This window comes from Monodelphis domestica, chromosome 3 (assembly GCF_027887165.1).
Source record: "Monodelphis domestica isolate mMonDom1 chromosome 3, mMonDom1.pri, whole genome shotgun sequence".
Classification (NCBI taxonomy): domain Eukaryota; kingdom Metazoa; phylum Chordata; class Mammalia; order Didelphimorphia; family Didelphidae; genus Monodelphis; species Monodelphis domestica.
In genome coordinates, this window is record NC_077229.1 from 72,604,966 (window position 1) to 72,632,504 (window position 27,539).

The 27,539-nt window shown below is 49.6% G+C and overlaps 1 protein-coding gene across 2 annotated transcripts in view; it reads left to right on the plus strand.

Moving 5' to 3' along the window:
- KCNN1 (potassium calcium-activated channel subfamily N member 1) overlaps positions 1-26,327 on the plus strand; it is a 29,446-nt gene extending 3,119 nt beyond the window's left edge. Inside the window, exons 2-9 of one of the 2 annotated variants that reach the window (XR_008917357.1) lie at positions 2,135-2,614; positions 5,371-5,466; positions 11,271-11,689; positions 15,488-15,629; positions 15,992-16,102; positions 16,395-16,497; positions 25,476-25,545; positions 25,996-26,065. Coding sequence is in view for 1 of the 2 variants with exons in the window: in XM_056822113.1 (XP_056678091.1) it covers positions 2,135-2,614; positions 5,371-5,466; positions 11,271-11,689; positions 15,488-15,629; positions 15,992-16,102; positions 16,395-16,522; positions 25,476-25,545; positions 25,996-26,226 (1,677 nt within the window). In the remaining variant the exon portion in view is untranslated. Of the gene's footprint in view, positions 1-2,134; positions 2,615-5,370; positions 5,467-11,270; positions 11,690-15,487; positions 15,630-15,991; positions 16,103-16,394; positions 16,523-25,475; positions 25,546-25,995 lie in introns of both variants that reach the window. The other variant, XM_056822113.1, reaches the window with a different exon arrangement.
- Positions 26,328-27,539: the final 1,212 nt, after the last annotated feature.

The window sequence follows — 27,539 nt, forward strand, 5'->3', positions numbered from 1 at the left end:
CCCGTAATCGTCTCTCATGTAGGCACCGGGCGGGCGGGCTTTATAGTTTACAAGGTGCTTCTGCAAAGTGATTCTGAAGAATCCACTCTCTTTCTTTTGATTCCTACAATAGCCCCGGAAGGTAGGTGGTAATGAATTTGTTATCCCCTAATTACTGGTGGGAAAACTGAAAAGCAGAATGGGAAGCGATTGCCTGTGGCCCCAGACTGGGGTCTGGAACCCACGTCCCCTGACTCCAGCCTGTGGAAAGCTACCCTTACCTTGTAGGTGTTTTCCAAGGTTTCCTATCCTCCGATTGTCAGGCCCTGGAGTAAGAGGCATCTTATCCCTTCCATGTTGGGAGTAGGCAGTCATCCATGATGCCAAGACTTATTCTCCAACGACTTTCCCTGGCCCACCCCCGATGGCCTCCCTTCAGGTTCAGGCCTGACCTTCAGGTTCAGAGACCCTGAAAGACATTGCCAGAGTACTGAGCTGAAGTTTGGGTGTTTTCTAATGTTCTCCCCTAACCTGGCTACCTTCTGGCTCCTCGAGGCCTTCTCTTTTAGCAGCCTGAGTTTCCACCACTTCCCTGGCCCACCCCCGATGGCCTCCCTCTGGCCCATCCAAGGCTGGGGACTCTCAGCAGAGCTCTGTTCCAAACCCCCCTCCTGTAGGAAGGCCACCCAGATTCACCTTAACCAGTTTTGACGGCTTTGTCTTGAGAACTCTAAGCTTTTATAGGTTCGGCTTGTGTATTGTTCATGGCTATTTGTTACCTGGTGATTGTTGTGGCTCTCTGTCACCCAGAGGGCTCAGGAGCTAAGGACACCAGGATGAAGGGGCTGGGCTAAAGGGCCTCCAGAGTTCCCTTTCAACTCTGTGATCAGGATCATATGATCCCAGGAACTCCTATCTGGCCTTAGTTCCTCAGGTATCCAATGGAGAATGGATATCTAAGGTCTCTGCTGGTTCTGAAAGTTCTGTGCTGAACAGGGAAGTAATTCCTGGTTTGAACCATCCATCTCCACTGAGGCCAGGGGAGATAAAGAGGCTTTCCTTGGGCAGCAGGAACCTAAGAAGAGCATCCCAAGGTTCAGAGACCCTGAAAGACATTGCCAGAGTACTGAGCTGAAGTTTGGGTGTTTTCTAATGTTCTCCCCTAACCTGGCTACCTTCTGGCTCCTCGAGGCCTTCTCTTTTAGCAGCCTGAGTGCAGAATTTCAAGAACCAGAGACTCATTCCCTGTGCACGAGCCCAACCTGATCAGGGAGCAAAAGACGCTGGGGGAACATGCTTAAAAGGAATTTGCATGTTGTACGAGTCCAGTTTTCTTGTATGTAAAATGAGAGTGTCAGCTTAGATGAGTTCCAGAATCCCTTATTCAGCTCTAAATCCTAGATCCCTTCCGGTCCTTCCTTCTTGTCCCTGTGTGGAGAGAAGTTAGAATCTTAGAATTAGAACTCACAGGATTCCAAGGAGCTCCGAAGTGTAGAAAGTTCCATTTCTGCCTGAGTAGGAAACTGTACAATAGCATCTCTGACCACTAGGCCACTTCCATTGTTGGGGAAGTCTCTGCCCACTGGGGTATCCCATTCCACTGTCAACTGGCTCTCCTAGCTGCTAGAAGCGAAGCATCTGTGGAAAATGAATTGGACGGGGGACCAGGAAACCTTAGCGTTCACATCCTGACTTGTACCCATTATGTGACCCACCCTTAGCAAATATATATTTATTTATATATATATATATATACATATATATATATATATGTATATATATATATTTCCCCCCCCTAATCCTCAGTGTTTACATCTGTTAAATGGAGATGATGGTCCTTTGACCACCTCCCTCCCAGGGCTGTTCTGAAGAAAATGCTTTGTAATGCTTATAGAGCCCTAGAAAAAGAAACTGGCATCAAAGAGTTTCATTCCATCAAGATTCCTACAAAAGTCATAGAAGGAGGGATTAGACAGGACCGTAGTATTTTAGAGCTGACCAGGAGCTCAGAACAGACCCCCTCCCCCCCACTAGGAATCCCCTCTATGGTGTGCAAGACAAATGGACTCTCTTGTGCCATCCGGTGACGATGACTGATACCTTGCATCATCGATGGGGCCCTCCTGACTCACAGCCTCCCCCTTGCTGCCCACAGGTTGGCCCCGACAGCAGGAGGCCGAGCCATGCCATCTCAAGATCCGCAAGCAGCGAGCCCAACCCCTTTGTCCCGAGAGCCATGAACAGCTACAGGTACAACGGGGGTGTGGGACAACCCCCAGGCGGTCTTGGCTTCTCGGTCCATGAGCCCGAGGGCCAGCCCTTGCAGGCCCTGGGTGGTGAGGGCCCGGGTCGAAGCTCAAGTCTGGAAGTGGTCGTGTCTAAAGGGGAGCAGGTGCGGGTGTCTCCGGCCAGCCTGCACGACCGAGTGGAAGAGGAGGACGAGGAGGAAGAAGAGGGAATCCGTACTCCCCAGAGGACCCCCAGGAAGTCCCAGAATGTCAGCTACCGGTTAGGGCGCCGTCGGGTCCTCTTTGAAAAGCGGAAACGGCTCAGCGACTACGCCCTTATCTTTGGCATGTTTGGCATAGTGGTTATGGTGACTGAGACAGAACTGTCCTGGGGCGTCTACACCAAGGTAGTACTTTCTCTCCTAGAATCCCTCCCCTGCCCTCCGATCCTCCCAACAGGAGCCTTTGGCCAGTCTCCAGGGAGATAGAGTTCCTAGGGGCCGGGCTGGGAGGGGAGAGCAGGAGGCTCCCCAGATGTTTCCCCCTCTGGTATTGTCTCCTATCCCCCCTCCCTCCAGCTCCTGGCTCTGAGCCCTGGTTGTCCGTCCATCCCTTCTCTTTGAATGTCACCAAAGCTGGGGCCCACAAACCCCCAGGAGGGCCATAGACCAATGACAGGACATCCTTAAACTTGGATTGGGCCAAAAACTGGCCCCTTTATTAGCCCTGACCTTTAACAGAAACAGAGTTTTGATTTTTTTTGTCTTATTGCATGATGCTTTTCAGTCTATGACTTGAGTGAGTTGTGTTAGTCCAAATGAAATATCAGACCCCAAAATGGTTACATTATGCAAGGCTGGATTATTTTAAAATTTATTCTGAGAAGGAAAAGGTCTGCAGGCTTCCTAAAGCTGCCAGAGGGCTCCATGATGCATAAAAGATGAAGAACTTTGGGGCTAGAGGATGAGGGGCTGCTGAGTGGCAGTGGAAAGAACATGCTGGTTTTGGAGTTGGGGGACTTGAGTTCAAATCCCATGTCTGATGTTTTATTATCTCTGAGACCTTGGGCAAGTCACCATCTTTTTGAGCCTGTTTTCACAATTGAAGAAGGGAGGACAGGACTCTACCCTTCAGTATTTCTCAGCTCTAGATCTGTAACCTTCCTTCTAAGTTGGTCTCTGAGTTAAGGATAGGAGAGAGAGGCCAGTTTTTCTCTTGGCCATTATTTTTCTTTGTCCTCAAGGGAGGAGCCTTTGGTGGACGCTATCCTACCGAAGCCTTTTCTCCATAAATGAGTGTCTAGAAAAGAGCCAAAAGACAGGGAAGGAGGGCAGTAAACCTTTGGGCTCTGGAGCAGGAAAACCTAAGAGGGAAGAGCTAAGGAAGAGGAAGAAGGGAAAGAAAGGTTCTAGATGGTCAACATCAAGAGGGAAAAGAAGCTTTCCTTTAGGTTTGTTCAGCCAGTTCTCACATTATCTAGGTCTTTGCCCCAGTCCTCTGATTTCCTACAGGATGTGTGACTGCAGACCAGTCACCTACCCTCTCTGGTCTTCAGATGGCTTCTCTGACTGGGATGCAGCCCTCAGGCATCAGGAGGAGGATGTGTTATTTTATTTCCCCATTTGCAGAATGGACATGAGAATATTGACAGCAAAGGAGATGCCTTTTGTTAATCTATTGCGTTTCCCACCAGTCTTTTTCCTCAATTAACCCTGGAAGATGTGGGTGGTATGGGCTGCACAGGGCCCTGTAGCCTCAGTTAGGAAACCCTCATTGGAGTTCCAACTCTAAGGCTTCAAGCTATGTGATTCCACTCAAATGTCTTCCTCTCCGAAGCCTGCAGTGTCTTTATCTTTAAGAAGGGATATCAGGGTGGCTCAGTGGATTAGGAGTCAGGGCTGGGGGAGAGGGAAGGACCTGGGTTCAAATCTGGCCTCAGGCACTTCCTAACTGGGTAACCTCATTGCCTAGCCCTTACCGCTCTTTTGCCTTGGAACTAATACACAGTATTGATTTCAAGACAGAAGGGTTTTAAAAAAAGATGAGAAAAGAAAAAAGAGAAGGGATGGTTACCCTTGCACTAATGATACGTATAAAACCCAGTGGAACTGATTGTTGGTTCTGGGAGAGGGGAGGGAAAGAACATGAATCAAGTAACTGTGAAAAACTATTCTAAATTAGTTAAAGAGATAAATTAAAAAATAAAAATGCCACTTTGTTGTAATCAAAGCACCTGGTTACAGAGTGGCGAACCCCAGAAGTGTCCAAGTCCTTTATTATCACCTACTGAGGAGGCTTGAAGAAAGGGGAGATCCAGAGAGGTGGCCTAGCCTATGAGGGACAGAACCACCCTGAGAGGAGAGGCCAAAGGCCTCTGATTGCCAACTCACAATTCTTTTTTTTATTTTATTTTTAAACCCCCTTACCTTCCGTCTTGGAGTCAATACTGTGTATTGGCTCCAAGGCAGAAGAGTGGTAAGGGCTAGGCAATGGGGGTCAAGTGACTTGCCCAGGGTCACACAGCTGGGAAGTGTCTGAGGCCAGATTTGAACCTAGGACTTCCTGTCTCTAGGCCTGGCTCCCAATCCACTGAGCTACCCAGCTGCCCCCCCAACTCACAATTCTTACCAGTATATCTCCTGGTATTCATTCCACAAATATGGAATGAGTTTCTAAGTGCAAAGCCCCAAGGATAGAATTTCCTGCTGCTCCAGACCTGTTGATGAATAATTGCTCCTTTTTCCTCATTGTCCTCCCCTGTTCTCCCTCCAGCCTGTTGCCCAAAGGAAAAGCTGGGGAGCTTGGCCTATATCTAGGAAAAAATATGGGATTTGGAGTCAGGCTCTAGGTTCGAATCCTGCCTCTTGTAATATTCACTGTGTGACTTTGGTCTTTTAAAAATAAGGGTATTATCCAGTGGAATTGCTCATCGGCTCAAGGAGGGGAGAGGAAGGAGGGGAGGGAAAGAACATGAATCATAGAACCATGGAAAAATATTCTAAATTAATTAACTAAATAATTTTTAAAAATAATACATAAATGAGGGTACTAACATCAATCAGTGCTGTCTGAAGGACAATCCTTTGATGTTTTGATGTCAGGAGGGTCTGACCACCCCTCTAGACCCTGAAACTGTCATGGACTCATTTCTCTCTGTTCCCAGGAGTCTTCATATTCATTTACACTAAAATGCCTTATCAGCCTCTCCACTGTCATCCTGCTGGGTCTCATCATCATGTACCACGCCCGGGAGATCCAGGTGAGTAAGTGCTCCCCCACCCCAAGCCCTGGCCCATGGGCTCCCACCCCTCTTCTGGCCGAAGCCTTGGAGAAAGGCCTCTGCTGACCCAAGGGAAGGGGGCTTCTGTGTTTTCCAAAGGGGTACAATTCAATTCACTCAGCCAACAGAGATTCTTTGCTTACTGTGGACAAAGCCCTGTGCATATAAAGACAAAAATGAGGCGATTCTTGTCCTCTAGAAGAGTCTGTCCTTCAGGAAAAAACAAGTAATTAGGGCAGGGGGGCAGGGGTAGGGAAGGAGATGAAGGCTTTCTCTCCAATGAGCCGTGTGGACCCCATGGTCTCTAAAGCCTTCCCAGCTCTGCCATTCTGTGTCTGACATCTTGTACTCTAAGGGCCCCCCAGCGCTGACATTCTGTGGTTTTTGTTTTTTGTTTTACATTTAACCCAATTTTATGAGCACTTGCTTTGGGATGGAGAACAGATCATTCAGTAAAAATAAAAGATTAACTTACCATATACAGCTTTTAACTGACAGTAATGACATGCCTTAATTATGTCCACAAATCTAATATTGCCATTAAAAAAATAAATGCAATTGAGACTTTTAGCAGTACTTTACTTTTTAAATTAATTGATTTATTTTAAAATATTTTTTTCTAGCAGCCTTTTTTTATTTTTATTTTTATGTTAACCCTTACCTTCAATACTATGTATTGGTTCCAGGGCAGAATAGTGAGGGCTAGGCCATGGGGGGTAAGGAGAAAAGGACAGAATTCCTAGGGTACCCTTTTCTTTTCTTTTTCTTTCTTTCCTTCCTTGCCTTTCCTTTTCTCTTCTTCTTTTTTTTTTTAAACCCTTACCTTCCATCTTCAAATCAATTCTGTGTATTGGCTCCAAGGCAGAAGAGTGGTAAGGGCTAGGCAATGGGGGTTAAGGGACTTGTCCAGGGTCACACAGCAAGGCAATGTCTGAGATCAAATTTAAACCCAGAACCTCCCATTTCTAGGCCTGCCTCTCCATCCACTGAACCACCCAGCTGCCCCGCCCCCAGCAGCATTCTATAATGACATAATTTCTAGTTTTTCTTTAGATATAGATCAAGGACCTCCAAAAAGCAAATTCCTCTCACAGTGGATGCTTTCCTTAAAATGAATACTTAAATAAACTGAGTATAAGGACAGCCTTACAGTTACAAGTAATTAAGTTACAAGTACTACAGTTACAAGTTACTTAAGTACAGTTACAAGTCTGACAGTATTTAGCTAAGCAGGCAACAAACCACAGGGCTAAATGGAAAAGCATTGTTTGCAACTAAACTTCAAAAACAAAGTTAACTTTCTATGATTAAATATAAAAAAAATACAGATTTGCTACAATAACTACGATGTAGTGGAGCAACACTTCTCTATCTAGAATGCATAGCAGGTCATTTATAAACAGTGACTGATTCTGATTAAGAAATTCATGCAAATAGCTTTGTGACCCTGGGCAGGTCACTTAATCCCAATGGCTTAGCCATTACTACTCTTCTGCCTTATGTTATTTTTTATGGTTGGACTGAATATTTAATTGGTCATCAGGGATTTAATTTCTAAATCCCAAAATTAATTACTAAAGTAAAATGTAATTTATGGGAGTTTATTTTTACAATAGAGAGAAGATATTAAGGAAGAGAGAAAAGGGGGGGGGCAGAGAGAAAGAGAGAGAGAAAGAGAGAGAGCTCCAACTTCCTCTCAGCCAGGTAGAAATTCTAAGGCCCCGGCCAGGGGAAAGGAGTCTCAAGACAATGGGCCTTTCCTGGAGGCGTCCTCCAGGAAGGGCAAGGAAGGAAGTCAGCCTTTACACTTACCATGTTGTCAGTTCAATCAGCAGATTCTTTTATCAGCCTCAACTCCAAGTGACTTCACTCCAAGTGATTCCCTTCAAGTCTGTCTTCACTCCAAGTCTGAGTGTTTGTCCTCTGTTTCTCTGTTTCCACTTTTAAAAACCTTTTTCTTTTGTGTCACTTCCCCTAAATTTTACATCTACCAATCACAGCTGACACTCCACTCCAGGACTGCCCACTCTTTCACACGTGGGTCACAGACCTCCCACTCAATGTATGAAATGGATGTTCACACCTTTTGTGGTTAAAATCCAAAATGGGTAGATCGCCATACTCAACTTTAAGTACTGTGTTTACACTTTGGGGATTAAAATCTAAAAATAGACAGGGAATTACAATTTAATCTTCATAATCAAGGAAGAGCTAAATACCTTCATTGTTAGGAGAGAGCCAAATACAATCTTCACACTTAGGATCTATACTAAGGATCAATTCCAAAACAGAAGGTAAGGGTTAAAAAAAAAAAGAAGTTAATATAATGCTGACTAATTAGAAAAAAAGAATTCTTTTCAGGTAATTAGGTACAATTCTGTTGTGTAAATTTCAAGGCAAGTTTTTCCCCCATGTAAATCAGATCCCCAAAGAATGTTTTGAGTTGTCCTGGTACATTTCTTTTGTCCCCTACTGCCTTGCATTATTTTTCTCTCCCCTTTCATTTTGTGTGCAAACAACATGATGCCAGTTTAAAATGAAAACTATTTTACGTATCCAAAGTAATTCTGGATTTTAAAAACCATGAACTAATGAAATCTATACTATGACACTAATCTGACTAAAGAAAAAATGACTTAGACTAGTAATAAAAAAAAGACAACACATTTTGTGAAAAAGAACTGCGAGTTTTAGTTTAGCTGTTTCAGAAGGCTGCTCTCTGTTTTGTGGGGAATCTGAGAGGAGGGAAGATTCCAAGCAGAAGGCATAAATGTGGCCTGTATTGATTTAAGTGGGGAACCAACTGGACTATGAAACCGTGGCATGAATGCCTATAGACTTTAGCAGAACTCTCTACTCTTGTTAAGAAAGCTCTTCTCAGGGTAGCTAGGTAGCAGCTCAGTGGATAGAGCACCAGGCCTGAAGTTGGGAGGTCCTAGGTTCAATTCTGGCCCAAGTCATTTCCTAGCTATGTGGCCATGAACAAGTCACTTAACCCGGATTGCCCAGCCCTGCAGCACTTTTGTCTTTGAATTGGTTCAAAGACAGAAGGTGAGGGTTTAAGAAAAAAGAAAACCTTTCCCACCTTCTCTTTCCCCAAACTCACCATCCTCTGCTAGGTCAGTATCTTCCTTCCTGCTAAAGAACCTGCCCAAATAATTGGTATAATTATTTTCCTTCTTGGTTAGTTCATCCTTTCTTAATTTGCAACAAACTCATCTACGAGAAAGTCTTCTTTCCCCACTGCTTACAAACCGGTTATCTCACAGAAATCCGTTCAAAGGTTCTAACTGAGCCAAATTTGTTCTTCCTTTTTCTGATTTTTCTTGGCTTCCAGACTTGGAGAGCAAACTTTTCACTTCTAGCACTGAGCTATTTAAGTCATTTAATTTATCCACAATATCAGTAGATTTATAACGTGAACTAAGCGGAATATTTCCTGCCGTAAAGGAATCAAAGCCAAATCCTTGCTTCTCCTCCCTTTCTTTTTTCAATCTGCGATACTTCCTTAAGGGTTATTTGAGCTTCAGCTTCTCCTTTCCTTTCACATTTTGGCTTGCTTTTCTGGTCAGATTGTTCTCGTTTTGTTCTTCCCAATTAGAAACATCTATATGAGTGTGGACTCGTAATAATGGTTCACTTACTCTCTCTCCAGGCAAAGTTATCTAGAGAAGACCACAACCTCATTTTGTGGCTACAAATGGGGCCGCGCTCTCGATCGTATTCCTGTACTTGTTTTTAGGATGAATTGGACACAGCCAACAAAGCTCAGTAAAGACGTGGGAATCAGGGGCAGGAGCCTTCACTTAAATCTTCCCATGTTTCTCTGGAGTCTTCATATTTATCATTTCTTGTATTTCTCATTTCTCAGTACCCCCATCACAGGCTTTGCTCAGCCATTCCCAAGTCCACGGGCACTCCTGTGGCTTCCATTCTTTACGACCACAAAGAGTGATGCTACTTAGAGAAATTTTTGCAAGTAGGCCTTTCCCGCCATCTTTGATTTCCTTGGGATGTATGCCCAGGAGAGAAGCCCACTGGGTCAGAGGATGTGTATGTTGTGTCGGGGGTTTTTTTTCCCAGTTCATTTTATTGATGCCTTTTGTCCACCTGTCACAGTTAGTTCCCAGAGCACCGCCGGGATGAGCCCTCCCTGGTGACAAAGACAATTCATCAAAACCATCATCTGGAGAGACTGTGTCTGGTCTGCTCCGGAGTATAGTCATTCCCGCCTGGTTGTGCTCAGCTTCTAGCTTCGCTGCTTGCTTGCTTGCTTTCCATTGATTTGTCAGTGTTCAGTTTGACTTGGAAACTAGTTTGATGATCTTTTTCCAAACTATTTTCCCAGATGTTTGGGTCACCTTCCCAGCTCTGCTAGCCTTCTGTTCCTTACAGGCTCTTTTGGCCCTGACATTTTTGTCTCAGGGACCCTTCTTTACCTAGACAACAAGAAGGTATGTGGATAAAAATGTCCTGGGCTTGGAATCTGGAAGATCTGAATTTTTAAATCCAGACTCTAGTCAAGTCCTTTAACCTCTGCCTTAGTTTCCTCCACTGTAAAATGGGCATAATTACAGCACGTGCTTCCCACCTGGTGGGTATTATGATAATGTTAACTCTTAAATTATTATGATATTCTTCGTGTTTATATCTCTAGTGCCTAGCACAGTGCCTGGAATATAGTAGGTATTATATAAATGTTAAGTATTATTATTATTTCATTCTTTGTACTTATATTTCCAGGACTTGGCACAGCATCCAACACATAGTAGGCATTATACAAATGTTAAATATTGTTATTTCATTCTTTGTACTTATATCTCCAGGGCTTGGCACAGCACATAGCACATAGTAGGCATTATATAAATGTTAAGTATTATTATTATTTTATTTTTTGTACTTCCATCTCCAGAGCCTAGCACAGCACCTGGCACTTAGTAGGTATTAGGTAAATATTAACTATTATTATTATTATTTTATACTTTGTACTTCTATCTCCAGCATCTAGCCCAGTGCCTGGCAAGTAGTAGGTATTATATACATGTTGACTATTATTAGCATGCCTGGTATGCTACATTATTATTATATTGTTTGTGCTTCTACCTCTAGGGCCTGGCACATAGTAGGTATTATATGAATGTTTATTATTATTGTTGTTGTTTTACTCTTTGTGTTTATATGTTCAGTGTCCAGCACAGTGCCTGGCACATAGTAGGTATTATATAAATGTTAACTATTATTGTTATTATATAATTCTTTGTTCATGATAAGTAATATTATTTTATTCTTTGTACTTACATCTTCAGTGCCTGGCACATAGGGATATATAAATATTAACTATTATTATTATTATATAATTCTTTGTACTTATATCTCTAGGGCCTGACACATAGTAGGTATTATATAAATGTTAACTGTTATTATTATACATAATTCTTTGTACTTATATCTCCAGGGCCTGGCACATAGTAGGTATTATATAAATGTTAACTATTATTATTATTATATAACTCTTTGTACTTAGATCTCCAGTGCCTGGCACATAGTAGGTATTATTATTATTATATAACTCTTTGTACTTAGATCTCCAGTGCCTGGCACATAGTAGGTATTATTATTATTATATGACTCTTTGTACTTAGATCTCCAGTGCCTGGCACATAGTAGGTCCTCTGTACATACTTGTTCTCCTCCACCTCCCCACCTGCATCTGGTAGTGGCCAAGGCCTCAGGTCCCTGTCTGCCCCACAGCACTCAGAGTCTCTCTCTTCCTCCCTCTGCAGCTGTTCATGGTGGACAATGGGGCTGACGACTGGCGCATCGCCATGACCTATGAGCGGATCTTCTTCATCGCGCTGGAGCTGGCGGTGTGCGCGGTGCATCCCGTGCCCGGCCAGTACCTGTTCACCTGGACGGCCCGCCTGGCCTTCACCTACACCACGTCAGTGGCGGATGCCGACGTGGACGTCATCCTCTCCATCCCCATGTTCCTGCGCCTCTACCTCATCGGCCGAGTCATGCTGCTCCACAGCAAGCTCTTCACGGACGCCTCGTCCAGAAGCATCGGGGCCCTCAACAAGATCCATTTCGACACCCGCTTTGTCATGAAGACCCTCATGACCATCTGCCCCGGCACGGTTCTGCTCGTCTTCAGCATCTCTTCCTGGATCATCGCTGCCTGGACCGTACGAGTCTGCGAGAGGTGCGCCCAGCGCCTCTGTGCCTCCCAACGTTTCTCCCTTTCCAAAGTCAGTGCGGCCTTAATTCTTTCTTCCTTCCGAGGTCCCTGGGACCCTGGATGAACCCCACCATACCAGACTTCTGACCTCAGCTCTTCCCCACCCACCCAGGGATCTCCAGGACCTCCTCTCTCCATGCAACCCTGACTTCCCCTCCCCCAAGAGTCCCTGTGACCCCCAATTTCTGTCTGACTTCAGCCCTTCCCCACCCACCTAAAGTCCCCAACTCTTTTCCCCCTTCTGTCCTTAATGCTACCTTCGCTCCCCAGATCTTCTTCCCCACCCCTTAGCATGACCCCTCACTCTCCCTTCCCCAAGAGCCCCCCTCAAACACGGCCTCTGGACTCCCAGCTCTTTTTCTAGCCCTTTTGTCCTTGATGGGGCTCTGACTCCTTTCCCTGGGGCCTCTGTGATCCTCAAGCTCTTCTCCCCCACCTCCATTCTCAGGGAGGCCCTATTTCCTTTTCTCTCTGGGTTCTCTGTGACCCCCCGACTCTACCATCCTGCAGCGGGTCTCTATGGCCCCAGCCCTCTTCTCTGCACCGTGGAGATGCCGTGCGTGACATTAGTTTTCCCTTCTCTAACTATGCTCCTTGGGGCCCTCCGTGATTCCCCTCCAGCCCTCCTCTTGGGTGAGCCCCTCGCTGCCCTTTAATACTCTCAGGGACCTCCTCTTTGGGGACTCCCGAGGTCCCTGCTGGAATCTGGATAGACGTGATCTCCTTCCCCAGACCCAGCTCTTCTGACGCCCAGGAGCTCCCTCTCCTTTCCTCCCCTTTCTCATTCCTCTTGACCGTCCTTCTAAGCAGCCCCAGGGGCCCCTTGCGGGTAGGGACCCTCTTTTCTCTCCGTCCTCCCCCTGGAGCCCAGCTCAGTCAGGTCTGAGTGGCTGAAAGCTCCAGGCCTTCCACGGGGCAGGGAGCCTTGGCCGCGTGGGTCTCGGGCTTCCCCGCCCCTCTCCATCTTCCCCGAGGGTAGGAAGGTGCTTCTTTTAACCAGCTCTCCTCTTCCCTCCCCTTGCTCCATCATCTGATAGGGAAAAAATGTGAGTCGCCTCCCTAGCACAGAGCTGTTCTGCTCGCCACCTCCCCTCCCTGACTCATGCCCGTCAGAATTTAGGATTAGCTGCTCTGGCTGGAGGGGGGAGGGCCGAGGGAGGAGGGGGCAGGCAGGGAGGCCAGGGGATATGAACCTTGAAAGGTTGGAACCGGCGCCCTGGGGGACGTGTCCAGGACCCTGCTGCCCGGCCCATCGTGCAGCCCCATCTCCATCCCAGCATCCCTTCTGCAACCTGAGCTCGAGAGGAAGAAGGGAGCCAGGGAGCCCTCGTGCCGGCCCTCGCTGGCCTGGCCAGACATACGGCGTTAGTCCTGGGGCAGAGCTCCGACCCTCCTGGCCAGAGTGTCCCAGAGCCCCCCACAGAACTCCAAGTCAGGCCTAGCGGGGAGGGGAAACCAGAACGATAGAGTTACGTGGGAGGAATGGTTGGTGAGGCTGCGAGGTGGAAGGGCCAGATTTGAATCCTAGCTCGGTCGGGTCCTTAAGTCTTTTGGGGTCCCCTCTGTAAAGCGAGGGGCTGAGTGTGGATCGTTTTTAAGGACCCGCCTTGCTTTAAAATGCATTCATGGACAGGAGTCTTTACAGCCTTAGAATACCAGAGCCACAGAGCTGGACAGAGGTCTCCCAGGAAGCTCGGCCCATCTTCAAGGACAAGAATTCCATTGCGAGTAGCTATCCCCTCTGCTGGGACACCTCCAGGGCTGGGGAGCTCATCCCCTGATGGAAGAACTCTGGCTGTCAGGGAGTTCTCTCTGCCCCTTCTGCTCCCGAGCAGCATCTTCTGTGCGCCCCGTGACGGCAATAGGTCAGAGATCTGAAGACAAGAGACCCTAAGCTAGCTCGGGGTGCAGGAGCAAAACGTGTGGCTGGGAACAGTTGGAGGCTCTTCTAGCTGGGCCTCGAAGGGTGTCCGAGGAGTGTCCGAGGGCCTAAGAGCAGGCTCAGCTGAGGGTCCAGGCACCATCACCTTCCCAGAGTCCTTTCTCCTTCCCCTGCAGCTCCAGGCCCTGCTGGCCTTGTCCCGCTTGGCCTCAGAGGGCAGCCCTAGCAGGTGGCATTTGCAGAGAAACTGAGGCATCGTAGAAGGAAAGCTTGCTAGCCGTTAGAGCGGCACGGACCACTTCCACACGGAGCTCCCTGGGGCGGTGTCCGTCCCTGCCCCAGGGTTGAAGGGCAGCAGGGCCCTGTGTCCAGCTCCAGACCCCCCGGACCTCTGGGGGTGGAAGGGCCCGAAGGCCCCTAGGCTGGAGCCCTTGTCCGAAGGCCAGGCTGCCTCTTCAGCCCAAAGCAGAGCCAAGCTCGGAGATCTCAGGCCTCGCTGCCCGTGTTCCGAGGTTCCAAGCCGCTCCCTTCAAGGGTCACTTTCTGCCTCAGCCTCCCTGACTCCTGGGGAAGGAGGAAGGAACCTGGGAAATGAGTGGATGTTGGGGAGCAGGGGGAGAAGCGGCCAATCCTAAATTCTCAGTCCGGCTTGCTTAGAGCTGCCTGTCTCCTCTGTGTCCCTCTGGCCCCGTGCCCCCCGCCCTGCCCCGCATGACCCCGTGTCTGTCCCCTTCCTCAGGGGCTTTCTTGGCACTCGGTGTTCCTTCTGTGTAGACCATGCCCAGCAACCCCAGCCAGCTAGTGCTTGAGGCTCCAGGGGCCTGGCCTTCCTTCCCAGCCCCACTGGGGGGGACCTGCCAGGGTGGAGCCGTCAGGATTGGGGTGCCAGAGACACGGAGGGAATCTGCTCTGTCTGGCTCACAGGAGCCAGTGTGAGGTGGAGACAGGAAAGGACTTTCAAGAAAGCCAGGACCACTCACCATTCCCGCTGGGGTCCTGTGGCCAACTTTGAGTTCGAGAGTAGACGGTCTGCTTGAACCCAGGGTAGATCCTGGGAATGTCCTCCCTACCCCAGCCTTATCACTCTGAGATCCCTGGGTCAGTTCTCTGCCTCCTCCTCCCCTTCCCCAAATCATTAAAGCCCAGGTTTTCTCCCGGACCCTTCCCCCTCAAAGTAGGCTAGGCATCGAGAGAGCCAAATTCTGCCTTTGACTGTATGACATGGCCAAGTCCTTGCCCCTCTAGGAGCCTCAGTTTCCCCATCCACAAAATGGGGGTAATAATCAATCCCTCCCTCCCTGTCTCCTCAGAGGGTAGAGGGAATAGTTGGACACTGCAAATAGTCTCAAGACTAACTGAGCCCTGTAATCCCCCCCACCTCCCTCATGTTTCCAGTCATTCCTGGCAGTGCCCCCACTGACCAGGAATCATGTCCAGCCTGAATCTCCTCTCCCCTGCTGCAGCTTCTGATGCCTGCTGCTGCCGCCACGCCACAACGTCCCTGGCTGACTGTCTGTGTGTCTCGGTTTGTCTCTTGGCTGTGTGTTTCAGTCTCTTTCTGCTTCCTGGGCTGGGGAGGGGGAGTGGTCAAAGCCCCCTCCCATCCCAGCAGGCAGCAGGGTGGGCAGGGGGTGGGGAGGGAGCTCTGACCCCCGGGAAATGCTGTGGCCAGCTCAGACCGAAGTCCTTCCAGCTCCCCCCTGGGAGCTCCCTCCGTCTGAGGCTGCTCCGCTTTGGGCTTTGTCAGAGCTTCCTCCCCTCCAGGCAGGGGTTGTGGAGAGTGGGCAGACCCCATGCCTGGAATTCCTGTTTTGGCAGCTGGCAGGGCAGGAAGAAGCTGCCACGGGTCTGCCCTGACGTCAGCCTTCCCTTCCCTACAGGTACCACGATAAACAGGAGGTCACCAGCAGCTTCCTGGGGGCCATGTGGCTGATATCCATCACGTTCCTGTCCATCGGCTACGGGGATATGGTGCCCCACACGTACTGTGGGAAGGGCGTGTGTCTCCTCACGGGCATCATGGTAAGGGGGCCCTGTTTTTGGACACCCCCTGGCTCTGTGGGAGGAAATGTTGGCTCTACCCTAGGTGGGGAGAAGGGATGCCTCTGCTTTGGGGAAGGGCATCTCCTGCCCCTTCCCTGCTTCTCCTGGGAGGAGCCTGCACCCTGCTTACCTGAGGGAAATCTGGGGGGGCCTCAGTCCTGGGGTCCTGGAGATGTTGGTGCCCATAGGCCTCCTCTAAGGGAGCACACCCCACCCCGCACCCATCCCTATTTAACAGGGTAACAGAAGGAAGGATTGGAGCCTGGGGGGCTAAGCCAGGGCAGTGACTGAAGAGAAAAGGGGTCACCCTTTTAGGGCCTCACCCTAACCCCCTTCCCCAGGGCGCTGGCTGCACAGCCCTGGTGGTGGCTGTCGTGGCTCGGAAACTGGAGCTCACCAAGGCAGAGAAGCACGTTCACAACTTCATGATGGACACTCAGCTCACCAAGCGGGTGAGTGTTGGGGTGCTCCTCCCTGGGCACCTGCCCGCTGGCACTGCCCGCTCTTCCTGTCTGTCTACCAGTGCCCAAGCTCTGGCCCGTGGGGGTGTCCCAGGCGCACAGACGCGCTGCCGGATGGGCCTCCCCGCCCTCGTTAGGGGGTCAGGGGACGTGGGGAGTGGGCGCAGGGTTCTGGACCTACAGATTCCTGGAAGAAGGGCTGACTGGGAGAGAAGCCACGCACACGGGCACCACAGACATGTGCCTGGCTGACCCGTCCCTTTGTCTGCCTCCCCCGGCCCAGGTCAAAAATGCTGCCGCCAACGTACTCAGGGAAACGTGGCTCATTTACAAACACACCAAGCTGGTGAGGAAGCCCGACTACTCCAGAGTTCGGAAACACCAGCGTAAGTTCCTTCAGGCCATCCATCAGTAAGTTCAACACCTTTCCCTGCTTCTGTTACCGGGTCTGTCCTTTCCTCCTGAAAACACAAACCACCCAGCCCTCTGTCCATCCGTCCGTCCGTCCGTATGTCCCTCGGTTACTAGGAGGAGGAACAAAAATATGGTCCCCTGCTCTGCCGGGGACCGCTCGGCCAAGGGGCTTCCCAGCTCTGCCGTTCTGTGGTCCTAGTTTCTCCTGCCTTGAACCCTCGGGAACAGGTGACCCAGAACCTTTAAAACAGGCAATGTTTTCCTGTTGGGAACTCTACCGCCATGGGAAGTTGAATTGCTGACCAAGAACATTACTCAGATTAATCCGACATACATTTGTTTACCTCCGTGTTGAGCAATATGGTGCCTCATCCATAGGAGAAGCTCCATAGGAGGGGGTAGAGAAGTGTCCGTTGATTGATCAGAGCAAAGGTTCATTGGCTTCACGCTGGTATTTACTGCATGCTAGGCCTTTGGTGGTACGCACGGGAGATGAAGCGTCCTCCCACAACTAGGACAGTTGAGTTGGGACTTGGTGTGTGTGAGGGAGTAATGCATAGTCAGTCTAGGGCCATGTTGGAAAGGGCTTCGTGGTACCACAAGAGGCACCAAGGGCCGTAGAAACCATCTAGCCTGAGCCCTTCATCGTACAGAAGAGGGAAGGCTGAGACCCTGAAAGGGCAAGTCACGTGGCCAGAGTTGTGTTGAGTCTGAGCCCATCTGTTCTGGCTCCCAGGCCAGGGCCATTTCCTTGACCACACCAGACCGCAGAGGGCCTCGAATGGCAGGCTAGAGAGTGGAGACCTTCTCCTTGGAGCCATGGAAGGGTATTTTGAGCTGCATTTTGGAAAGAGGGATGGAGAGAGGCCAAAGGAGGGAATGGCTAGAAGGCTGGGGCAGTAATCCGAGCTAGAGGAGATGAATGAGGCTGTGGGCCTTTCCAGATAGAAAAGAATGGGAGAGTTGAGGGACTTCCGGTCAAAATGGCGGCTTAGAGAAAAGAATGGGAGAGATGTTTGGAAGGAAGAGGGAGTGATAAGGCTTGGCTGCCCACAGAGAGGGAGGGATGAGTCTGGGAGATCTGGGGTTTGGAGCCTGGAGGATGGGCAGTGCAGAGCCACCTCTGGCCCCTATAGGGGACCAGAAGAGAACGAGCTCATCCTGGCACCATGAGTCACTTCACGCAGAAGCAGTTAGACATGTGGTCCAGGCACTCCCAGCTGTTCGGGGTTGTCAGAGTGGGGTGGGCCTGAGAGGCGCCCACAAACCCTGGCCTGCAGAGAAGTGGTCAGAGCAGTGGAGGGGGGCGGGCGGTGCCAAGCCGGTGCCTTGGCCTGGCTGTCCAGTCCGAGCTGGGCAAGGGCTAAGAGGACCCCGAGCTCCCCCTTCCGTGGTTTGGTGAGCGCGTGTTCCACTAATGCTAGACATCAGGGCCTCAGCCATAGTTGGGGGGGTCCGTTTGCTCCAGAAGATGAGTGTGATGGAGGCCCGCTGGGTGACCCAGGACGAGTTCCTGCCTCTGGGCCTCGGCTCGCTCATCTGGAAAATGGAGAAGATAGCGCTCATGATGCCGCCCTCCTGGGGCCGCTCCAAGGGAAGGGCTTTGCAAGCTACGGAGCTGTGCCGGGAGAGGGCTGTGACGGCGTGTTCCAAGGATGAATGTGAGAGTGCGGCTCCTGTATTTTTAATGAGGCAGCTGACGCCAGGCTGGTGATGTGGGCCCGAAGCAGGAATGCGGTGTAGCCCTCCCAGACCAGCAGGGCAATAAAAACAGACTGGGAGTCCTGCCTCATCCTGGCTGGGGGACCCTGGGCAAGGGCCATTTAACCTCTTACTTGCCCCAGGAAAGTCTAAGACAATCCGCTGTCCCTGCACGTTGCAGGTAACTCTGTCATGCCTTTATCCGACATTATGGGCACCGTATTAGGCACCGAGGGCACAAAGAAAGACCATGGCTCTATCCCTGCCTTCGGGGAGCCTCCATTCTGATGGGGGAGACACATTTAAATCAGAACCTCTACAAAATGAATACAGAATCCATGGATGGTCACATCAGATTGTTAGCAGGCAGCTCGGGGGTGCAGTAGATAGAGCCTCAGATTTGGAGTCAGGAAGGCCCATGTTCAAATTCTGCCCTAGACACTCTCCGATTGTGTGCTGGGCAAGTCACTCGACACCTCTGCCTCAGTTTCCTTTTTTGTAAAATAGAAATTAGAACCGAACCTACTTCTCAGAGTGGTTGTGAGATCCAGTGACATCATATTTATGTGCTCTCTGCAAACCTGACGAGAGAGGAGGATTTCGCAGAAGGGGGTGCCAGCAAAGGCCTCCTTCAGGAGAGGGTCCGATGTAGAACTCCTGCCACTCAGGCAGCTCACGTCTCATCTCCATTTTACACAAGGGGAAACTGGGAGGTCTAGTGAATGCTGGTTGGGTCAGCTGCCCAGTGATGGAGCTGCAGCATGATCTTGGATCTCCTAACGACAAGGCCAAACTATGCTTCCATTCATTCAGCAGGCATGAATAAGCACCTGCTGTGTACTAGGCATTTTTGATAGAGGAACAAGGAGATAGTCCCTGTCCATGGGAGCAGAGCCAGGGCTGGCCAGGAAGGACCCTGGTGATCCTGGGAGATGCCCCTTCTCCTACTGGGGGTGAGCAGAAAATGGAGAATACAAGTGGGAACTAAGTTTTAGACAGTCTGGGACTTGCCCAAGGTCATTCAGCGAGTGAGACTGTCTACAAGAAAGCTGGCTCATTCCTCTGCTGTGTACTGCCTCCTTGTGGCACAAACACTTTATAATTTTTTAAAAAGTTATTTTGATGGATTTTATTCCCTGTGCTGTATGGTTTTAAGGAAATATTTATAGAAAATTTTGAGGAATTTTTACATATATAATATGTAAATAAGAACATATTTTTATTAAATATGTAGATAAAAATATTTAAGGAACTGTTTATAAAAATATTTTGAGGAAATTTTGTATATAGTATGTAAATAAGAACATATTTTTATTAAACATATAGATTAAAACATTTTAGGAAATTATATATATAATATGTAAATAAGAACATATTTTTATTAAGTATGTAGATAAAAATATTAAAGAACTGTTTATAAAAATATTTTGAGGAAATTTTATATATAATATGTAAATAAGAACATATTTTTATTAAATATATAGATTAAAACGTTTCAGGAGGGGGGCAGCTGGGTAGCTCAGTGGATTGTGTTACAAGGGAATCACTTTAAAAGACTGATATATATTAATTTAAGGTCGACAAGGAATCAGCTATGTAATTCCTAAATGAAAAACTCAAGTCAGCCGTCAGCCTTTTTTGGAGTTTAATTACAATAGGAGCAAGAAAGGAATTAGAGATATATATAGAGAGAGAAAGGGGAGAGAAGGGAATAGGGCTTAAATACCCCTTCTGTTTAGGCTGGGCCAAAAGGCCCAAGCCCTTAGATAGCTGGGGCAAAGAAAAGAGATCAGTCCCTATTACTCACGTGTCCAAAATGGAGAAACAGTCTCAGAGGCCCCCACCTTCAGCTTCCTTCAGAGCAAGCTTCCTCAGAGCCCAGGAACCACACCGACCAAAAACTCTCAACCCCCTCCTCGAGTCTCCAGACCCTCCTATCTTTAAGGAAACCATCCAAGTTGCCTCCCCTCAGTCCTCACATCTACCAATCACTCTTCATCAATTTCCCTGTCAATGGAGGCTCTCGCTTAACCCAGGACTGCCCAGAGGTTTCTGGCTTTTGCACATGTCTGTTGAAGGTCATATTTTTCAAATAATTAAATCTTTGATCCTTTGCTACAGCCCTTTCTAAATCCTGTTAACTTGAGTAGGGTAGAGATTGGAATAATTAAATTTTGATCTAGGCTGCAGCCCTTACTCAATCCTATTAGGACTGAATAGGGTGGAGATTTATTCCAAGTATCTCCATTGTATCAATTCTAAAATCAATCAAGACTCAAAGAAATTCCTGTTCTATGCTGAAGCATAGGTCAAAGTCCTTTCCATTGTTCAGCAAAGGGTTTCTGTCCTAAAGTAATCTTAAGAAGGGAAGAGAAGGAACCTCCCATGCCAATGGGATTCCCATTCCAATAGACTATCAGTAAGAAATTTTCCAAGTATGAAATATCCCAATGGTGAAATTTCCAACATTTATAAGTCTAAGGAATTTTGAGGTTTACAATTGAGAACCAGTCCTAGAGACGGGAGGTCCTAGGTTCAAATCTGGCTTCAGCCACTTCCTAGCTGTGTGACCCTGGGCAAGTCACTTGACCCCCATTGCCTAGCCCTTACCACTCTTCTGCCTTGGAGCCAATACACAGTATTGACTCCAAGACGGAAGGTAAGGGTTTTTTATTTAAAAAAAAAAACGTTTCAGGAAATTACATATATGATATGTAAATAAGAACATATTTTTATTAAGTATGTAGATAAAAATATTTAAGGAACTGTTTATAAAAATATTTTGAGGAAATTTTATATATAATATGTAAATTAGAACATATTTTTATTAAACATAGATTAAAACATTTCAGGAAATTACATATATAATATGCAAATAAGAACATATTTTTATTAAGTATGTAGATAAAAATATTAAAGAACTGTTTATAAAAATATTTTGAGGAAATTTTATATATAATATGTAAATTAGAACATATTTTTATTAAATATATAGATAAAATATTAAAGGAAATGCTTATAGAAATAATTTGAGGACATTTTATATATATAAAATATAAATAGGAATGTATATATAGATAAAAATATTTAAGGAAATGTTTACAGAAAGCTTTTCAGTTAACAAGGTGCTTTCTAAGACTTATCTGGCTCTCAGTCAGTCACTTACTAAATGCCAGGCCCTGTCCTAAGAGCTGGAGACACAAAGAAGGCCCTGCCCTCAGGGAGCTCACAGTCTAATGGGGGCGACTACATGTTAACAAGTATGAGTATTTGAGATATAGACAGAGCAGGGAAAAAGGGAAAGCACCCAGCTGAGGAAGGGACCAGGAAACACCTCTAGCAGAAGGTGGAATTTGAGCTGAGGCTTGAAGAAAGCTGAGGAAACCCTGAGGCTGAGGTCTAGACATAGGGTCAAGAGATGGAGTGGCCTGTACAAGAAACAGTGAGGAGACCAGTGTGGCTGGACTGGTGTGTGTGAGCTATTCAATGGGGAGGAAAGGGCCACCCTGGGAAGAGTATACAAAGCCAGGAGATTCTATATTTTGTTCTAGAGGGAGCAGGGAACCCTTGATGTTTACTGTGAGTAGGGTTCAACTGGAGGATGTTACATGTGGTGGGAGACACGGTCAGATCTGCTATGGGCAGAAGGGCCTACCAGCAGATTCTATTAGTGATCTAGGCCTGAGGTGAGCAGGGCCTGCGCCTAGATGGTGACTGCATGAATGGAGTGGGGACAAGAGATTTTGTGAAGGTAGATGTGGAATCTAGGAGTAGGGGGTGGGTTGGAGAGGGTCAGTGAGGAGGACTCTAAGTGGACTTGGTGACTGGTAGGATGGAGGGGCCCCCAACAGGAATGAGGAAGTTTGGAAAAGGAGAAGATTCCTTAGGAAAAATAGGAGGTTCTGTTTTGAGTTGGAGTTGAAGGACAGCAGAGAAGTTAGGACTGGTCAGATCTGGAAACCATCTGCATAGAAATGATCCTGAAATCCATGGGAGCTGATAAGGTAGGTCACTAAGCCAGTTAATATGTAGAAAGGAGAATAGAGGACCCAGGACAGAGCCCCATGACCACTGGGCACAACCCGGATGAAGATCCTGTAAAGGACAACTGAGAAGGAGCCATTGGATGGATAGTAGGAGAACCTGGAGTTTTCAGTGTCCTGAAATCCTAGAGATGAGAATATGCAGGCAAAGTAGTTGACTTAACAGTGTCAAAGGCCTTAGAGAGGTCAAGAAAGATGAGAACCGAGAAAAGACCATTAGATTTGGCAATTAAGGTATAATTGGCAATTTTAGGGAATTTTCAGTCTAATGGTGAGGTTGGAAGCCAGATTGCAGACAATGTAGAGTGGAATGAGAGAGGAGAGAGGCGCCAAGGGTAGATGACTTCCTCCAGGAGTCTAGCCAAGAAGGGGAAGAGGATGTTAGCCAGCTAGGAAGGTAAGATCAAGTGAAGGGTTGGTTTTTGTTTTTTTTTTAAGGATGGGGCAGATTTTTAGGTAACAGAGAAGCAGCCAATATACAGGGAGAGATGGAAGACTAAGGAGAGTGGGGATATAGAGGAGACAATCTGCTAGAAACAATGGGACGGGTTCAAGGATGTATGGAGAGGTTGGCAAAGAGAAAGGTCACCTCTTCACGTGAGACGGGCAAAAGAAGAGATCGCTGAGGAAGACGTGAGTGATGGGAAGTGTAGGGGCGGGAGAAGAGGGAGCTCTGGGCATTTTTCAGTGAAGTATGAATTGAGGTTCTTAGCTAAGAGGGTGGAGAGAGAATAGTGGAGGATGGTTGAGGAGGGCTGAAAAGGTTTGGAATGGTCAATGTGGCAAGCAGGAGATGGACTATGTTAGGGAAGTGAAAAGGATTGCTTTTACACAGTGAGCACCTGGTTGAAATTTTGTATCAAATTTTTTTCCTTTTTTTATTTTAAAAATATTTTTCCATGTTTCCATTTTTCATTTTCTTTCCCTCCCCTCTTCCGGATTTGTATCATAAATTTGTAATGGACCTGGTCACCTCCATTTGCTGAGTTCTCCAGCTCCAACCTGGGAATAGGAGGGAAGATAGTTGATGGGGGAAGTGAGCCATGGTTTTATGGGTAATGGGACCTGGAAACAAGGGACTGGCCTGAGAGCATAGGCCAGAATGGACCTGATTCACCGGGGGACAGAGCTCAGGAAGAAAGCCAGTGGAGTCCATGCAAGGGGCTGGCCTGGGAAATCCCAAGGGATGGAGTGAGTGGAGATCACAGGGAGGGTGAAGGACAGAGTGAGGCAGAGTAAGGCAGAGGAAGAGGGGGCTGAGGGCAAGATCAAGGGTCCGGCCGTCCCGGTGTGTAGCTGAGCGCAGGGAGATGATGGGGCAGGAAAGCTGAGCAGATCAAGGCACCAGGAAGCCCTAGTCTTTGAGAGAGTATGAATATGTATGTCAAAGACTCCCACATGGAGGCCAGGAGTTGGGGTGGAGAGAAAGATCAGCTTTCTCAGAATGGCTAAGGTCACACAGCCAATGAGTCAGAGATGGAGCTGGGAATAGAACTTGGGTCTCCTGACTCTCCTGTCTCCCTGCCGAGATCTTGCTCGGTCTGATTGGAAAGCAGAGCTGGGTTCTTTGGTCTCTGGTGGCTGCTGGGCAGAGGGAGAAAGGACCAAGGAAGTGGCTAGGGCTCAGGAGTCCAGACTGAACACAGGCTGTGTGCAAGATGAACAGGACAAAAATAGGTGAAGTGAGGAAGCTGGAGGTGCCAGCAGGTAGGAGAGAAGAAGACCCAGGGTTTGGGGTCCTTCTGTTTGAATGGGGAAGGGGACCAATCTGAGGCACTCCCCACTAAGAAGGTAGGAAAGACCCTTCCCCCAGGCTTGCCCTGAAAGCCCCAGATGATAAGGGCTCGAGTCATCAGCCTCCCTCCATTGCTTGGCATTGGAGCCTTGGGAGGAGGGGCCCAGGGACTGATGCCTCCCCTCTGCCACGGTAGGGGTGGCAAGGACTCTGGAGTTCCTACAACCTCTGGGTCTGTCTTTTTCACCAGGTTCTAGCACGGAGGTTGGCGCCCCAGATAGGTTGGGTTTTTGAGGACGTGGGGATGTAGATGGTCTGCCAAGCCTTGACCGTCTGCCCTTTGTCTGTATTTCTTTATTGGGTGAAAGCCCCAACTGTGCCGGGGGATCAGCGGGGTGGGCTCTGCACTGATAAGGCAAGAGCCATTCCCTCTTCGTTCTCTGAAGAGGTGGGCCTCTGAAGACTCCAAGTGGTGAGGCCATTGTCTGGCCAAGGATGCTAGCCGGTTGGGTAGGCATTATAGATTCTTGAAAAGGGTCCCCAGGGCTAGCACAGCTTGGGCCTGTCCCCTGTGGGTGTCAGGGTGGGGAGGTGGGCAGAGCTAATGGGCACCATGCTTGGGGCAGGCGCTGATTAAAATCTACACTGTGATTTCTTTGCTCTGCTTGGTCCCACCAGGGCTCAGAAGTAAGTCCCACCCCCACCCCTTGGGGGTCAGTTGCTTGACCACTACCTGCATGGTTCTGCATCAGGGGAGGGACAGGGGAAGACATAATTCAGCCCATCTTTGGCCATGAGAACCACCAGGCAGCCCCTTCTTCCCCCTCCCCAGGGAGAGTCCCCCACCCCAAGGGTAGGGCCTAGAGACCAAGCTGGTCTAAATGGGCCTCCTGTGGTGAGGGACAGGCCACTGCCTGTCTGCAATGAGGCCCAGGGCATTTGCCCCAGGCCTGGGGGAAGGAGCAAACCCTGGCCGGGCACCCTGGGGCTGGTCCAGGACAGAAGGGGCTCAGTGGCATAGCCAGACACCATCACCTTGCACCTTAGACATCTGGGCATCATCCCCACTGGCCTGGCTTTGGGTCCCTCCCAGGTGCTACCTCTCTGGGAGGAGGGAGGGGAGGGCAGCCACCAGCAAGCCATGCACTCCTTCACCGTTCTATCCCCATGCCCTGCACCATGATGCCAGCTTCGTTTCTGACTCCAGGTGGATCACAACTAGGAGCGGAAAGAGTGGAGGAAATGAGGGGCCCGGGGAAACAGCCCCCCGAAACCCTCCATTGCTCTACAGGCTGCCCCCTTCCACCTCATCCTCCTGCTGCATGTCCAGGGCATATCCCTTGGGGCTGGGTGGAAGGCTTGGGGGTGGAAAACCTGCATGAAGGGGACGAGGCCCCTGGGGCCACCCCAAGCTCTGGCCCTGAGTCTCACCCCCTCATTCCTCTCCCCCCCCAACCTCCTGTCTCTATAGGCTGAGGAGTGTGAGGATGGAGCAGAGGAAGTTGAGTGACCAGGCTAACACAATGGTGGACTTGGCTAAGGTGAGGCTGGCACTGCCAAGGTGGGCAGGGCCCCGTGGGAGGACCCGTGCGGGAAGGCGGGGAGACCCTTGTTTTCTGGACAGGCTGAGCTAGCCCACCCAGCAAGCCTTTATCCTGTCCCTAGAGAAGATCCCTGTGCTTGGGGTGGGCCAGGGGACGCTTCCCGCTGAGGTTCTCTCCAAGTTCTGCAGTGCCAGCCAGCTCCAGGACTGTGGGCAAAGCCCTGTGCCAGGTCCTGGCAGCAGGGCAGGGTCCTTGCCCTTAGAGCCGGCTTTCTGGTATACTTAAAGGATAAGAAAATAATGCGGAACCGAGACCCCACGAAGGCCAAGATTTGTGCCAAGGTCTGGGCCCAGGACTTGGCCTCCAGGCCAGTCTCCCCTCCTCGTGGGGAGAAGGGCATTCTGGGACGCAGAGCCGGGCCCTCTAACGTTGGCCTGTCCTCCTCAGACCCAGAACATCATGTACGACATGGTGGCTGAGCTCCAGGGGCGCAGTGAGGACCTGGAAAAGCGGATCACAGCCCTGGAGACCAAGCTGGATACACTGGGGGCCACCCTCCAGGCTCTGCCCAGCCTCATCACCCAAGCCATACGCCAGGTGCCGACCGTGGCTGGGGACGTGGGCCCTGGGGATCCCCCCCGCCGGCGCCTGGCCTCCCTGGCCCCGGACAGTGGGTGACCCTGGGGTGGCTGGGGCAGGGGAACTTAACTCGGACCTTCGATGTTTAGCCATTGTGTGGCTGATCTCATTTGCTTTTTCTGTAAAGCCCTGTACAGTTATCTCTCTTGGAGTTCAAGACGCCGTGGTGGAGCTCAGCCTACTTTAGCCGGGGCCCCGACCCCTGGCGGCACCTCTTCTCCTGCCCTGGGGTCCCCAGGGCTGAGGGCGACGGCTCCCCGAGTCTGCCTCTCCTGCCTTCCCTTCCAGAACCCCAGTGCGCCCTCTGAGGGGAGGGAGCCTCGCGGCAGGGACTCGGCCGCTGACACCCCTTGAAAACTGGGGGGCTCCGGATGCCGAGCTCTCTTCCTTCTCCCAAGCCCCGAACGTGAGCCGGTGTAAGAGTTAGTCTGAGCCCCCTTCCGCCGGGCAGCTTCTGGTGTCAGGCTCTGAGGGGGCGACTTTGGGTCTGACTGGCGCCTTCTTAGAGAGTTGGGGAAGGCTTGAGAGAGGAGGACTCTCTTCCCAAGCCCTCCTTCCATGGCCCAGGAGGCAGTGGAGGAAGAGCTTGCCCGCTCCAATCCAGTGGGACTCGCAAAGGAGGTGAGCCCTCGCTCCCCCTCCTTGGAGTCCCATCTCCATGGGGGTGAGGCAGGGCGTGGGAGAGACCGCCCTGGCCCAGAGCAGAGTGGTCGATGGCAGAGGGGCGGTCAGGAGAAGAAAGGGACTGAAAGGCAAAGCTCTGGCACCTCAGAGTTCTTCCTCCTCCCCTAATGCCTTTCTGACCCACCCAGGCTGGCTAGCCAGAGGTCAAACTGCCCAGGGGTGGCGTGGGGGAGGTTTCACTGCCATTAGCTCCGGCCCGGGCTCCCAGACCCCTCTCTGGTTCATCATTTCAGGCGACCCTCCTCTGGCTCATTGGACCTTGTAGGGACTAAGGGAAGGAAGGAAGCACCAAGCTGTCCTTTGTCACTAGGGATGGCTAGCTAGAGATCCACGAGGCACCGATGACCGCCTGGATCCCATCCCCTCCTCTGGGCCCCTCTTCCCTGGCTCAGAGGCCGGGTCCCTGCCTGGAGTAACTGATCTTCAATCCATTGAACAACCACCAAGCATCCAGGCTGCAGAACTTCCTGTTACACCCAGGGTTCTTCAGTGGCCCCACGGGTAGATTTCAGGGGTCCGTGAACTTGGAGAGAGGAAAAATGACACCTCAGTTTGGCTAAGTTCCTTCAGTTATTAAAAAAACGATGCCGAGGGGCCCCTGGGCTTCACCGGGCTGCCCAAAGGGTCCGTGGCACACAGGAGTCAGGGGAGGGAGGAAGGGTAGCTGA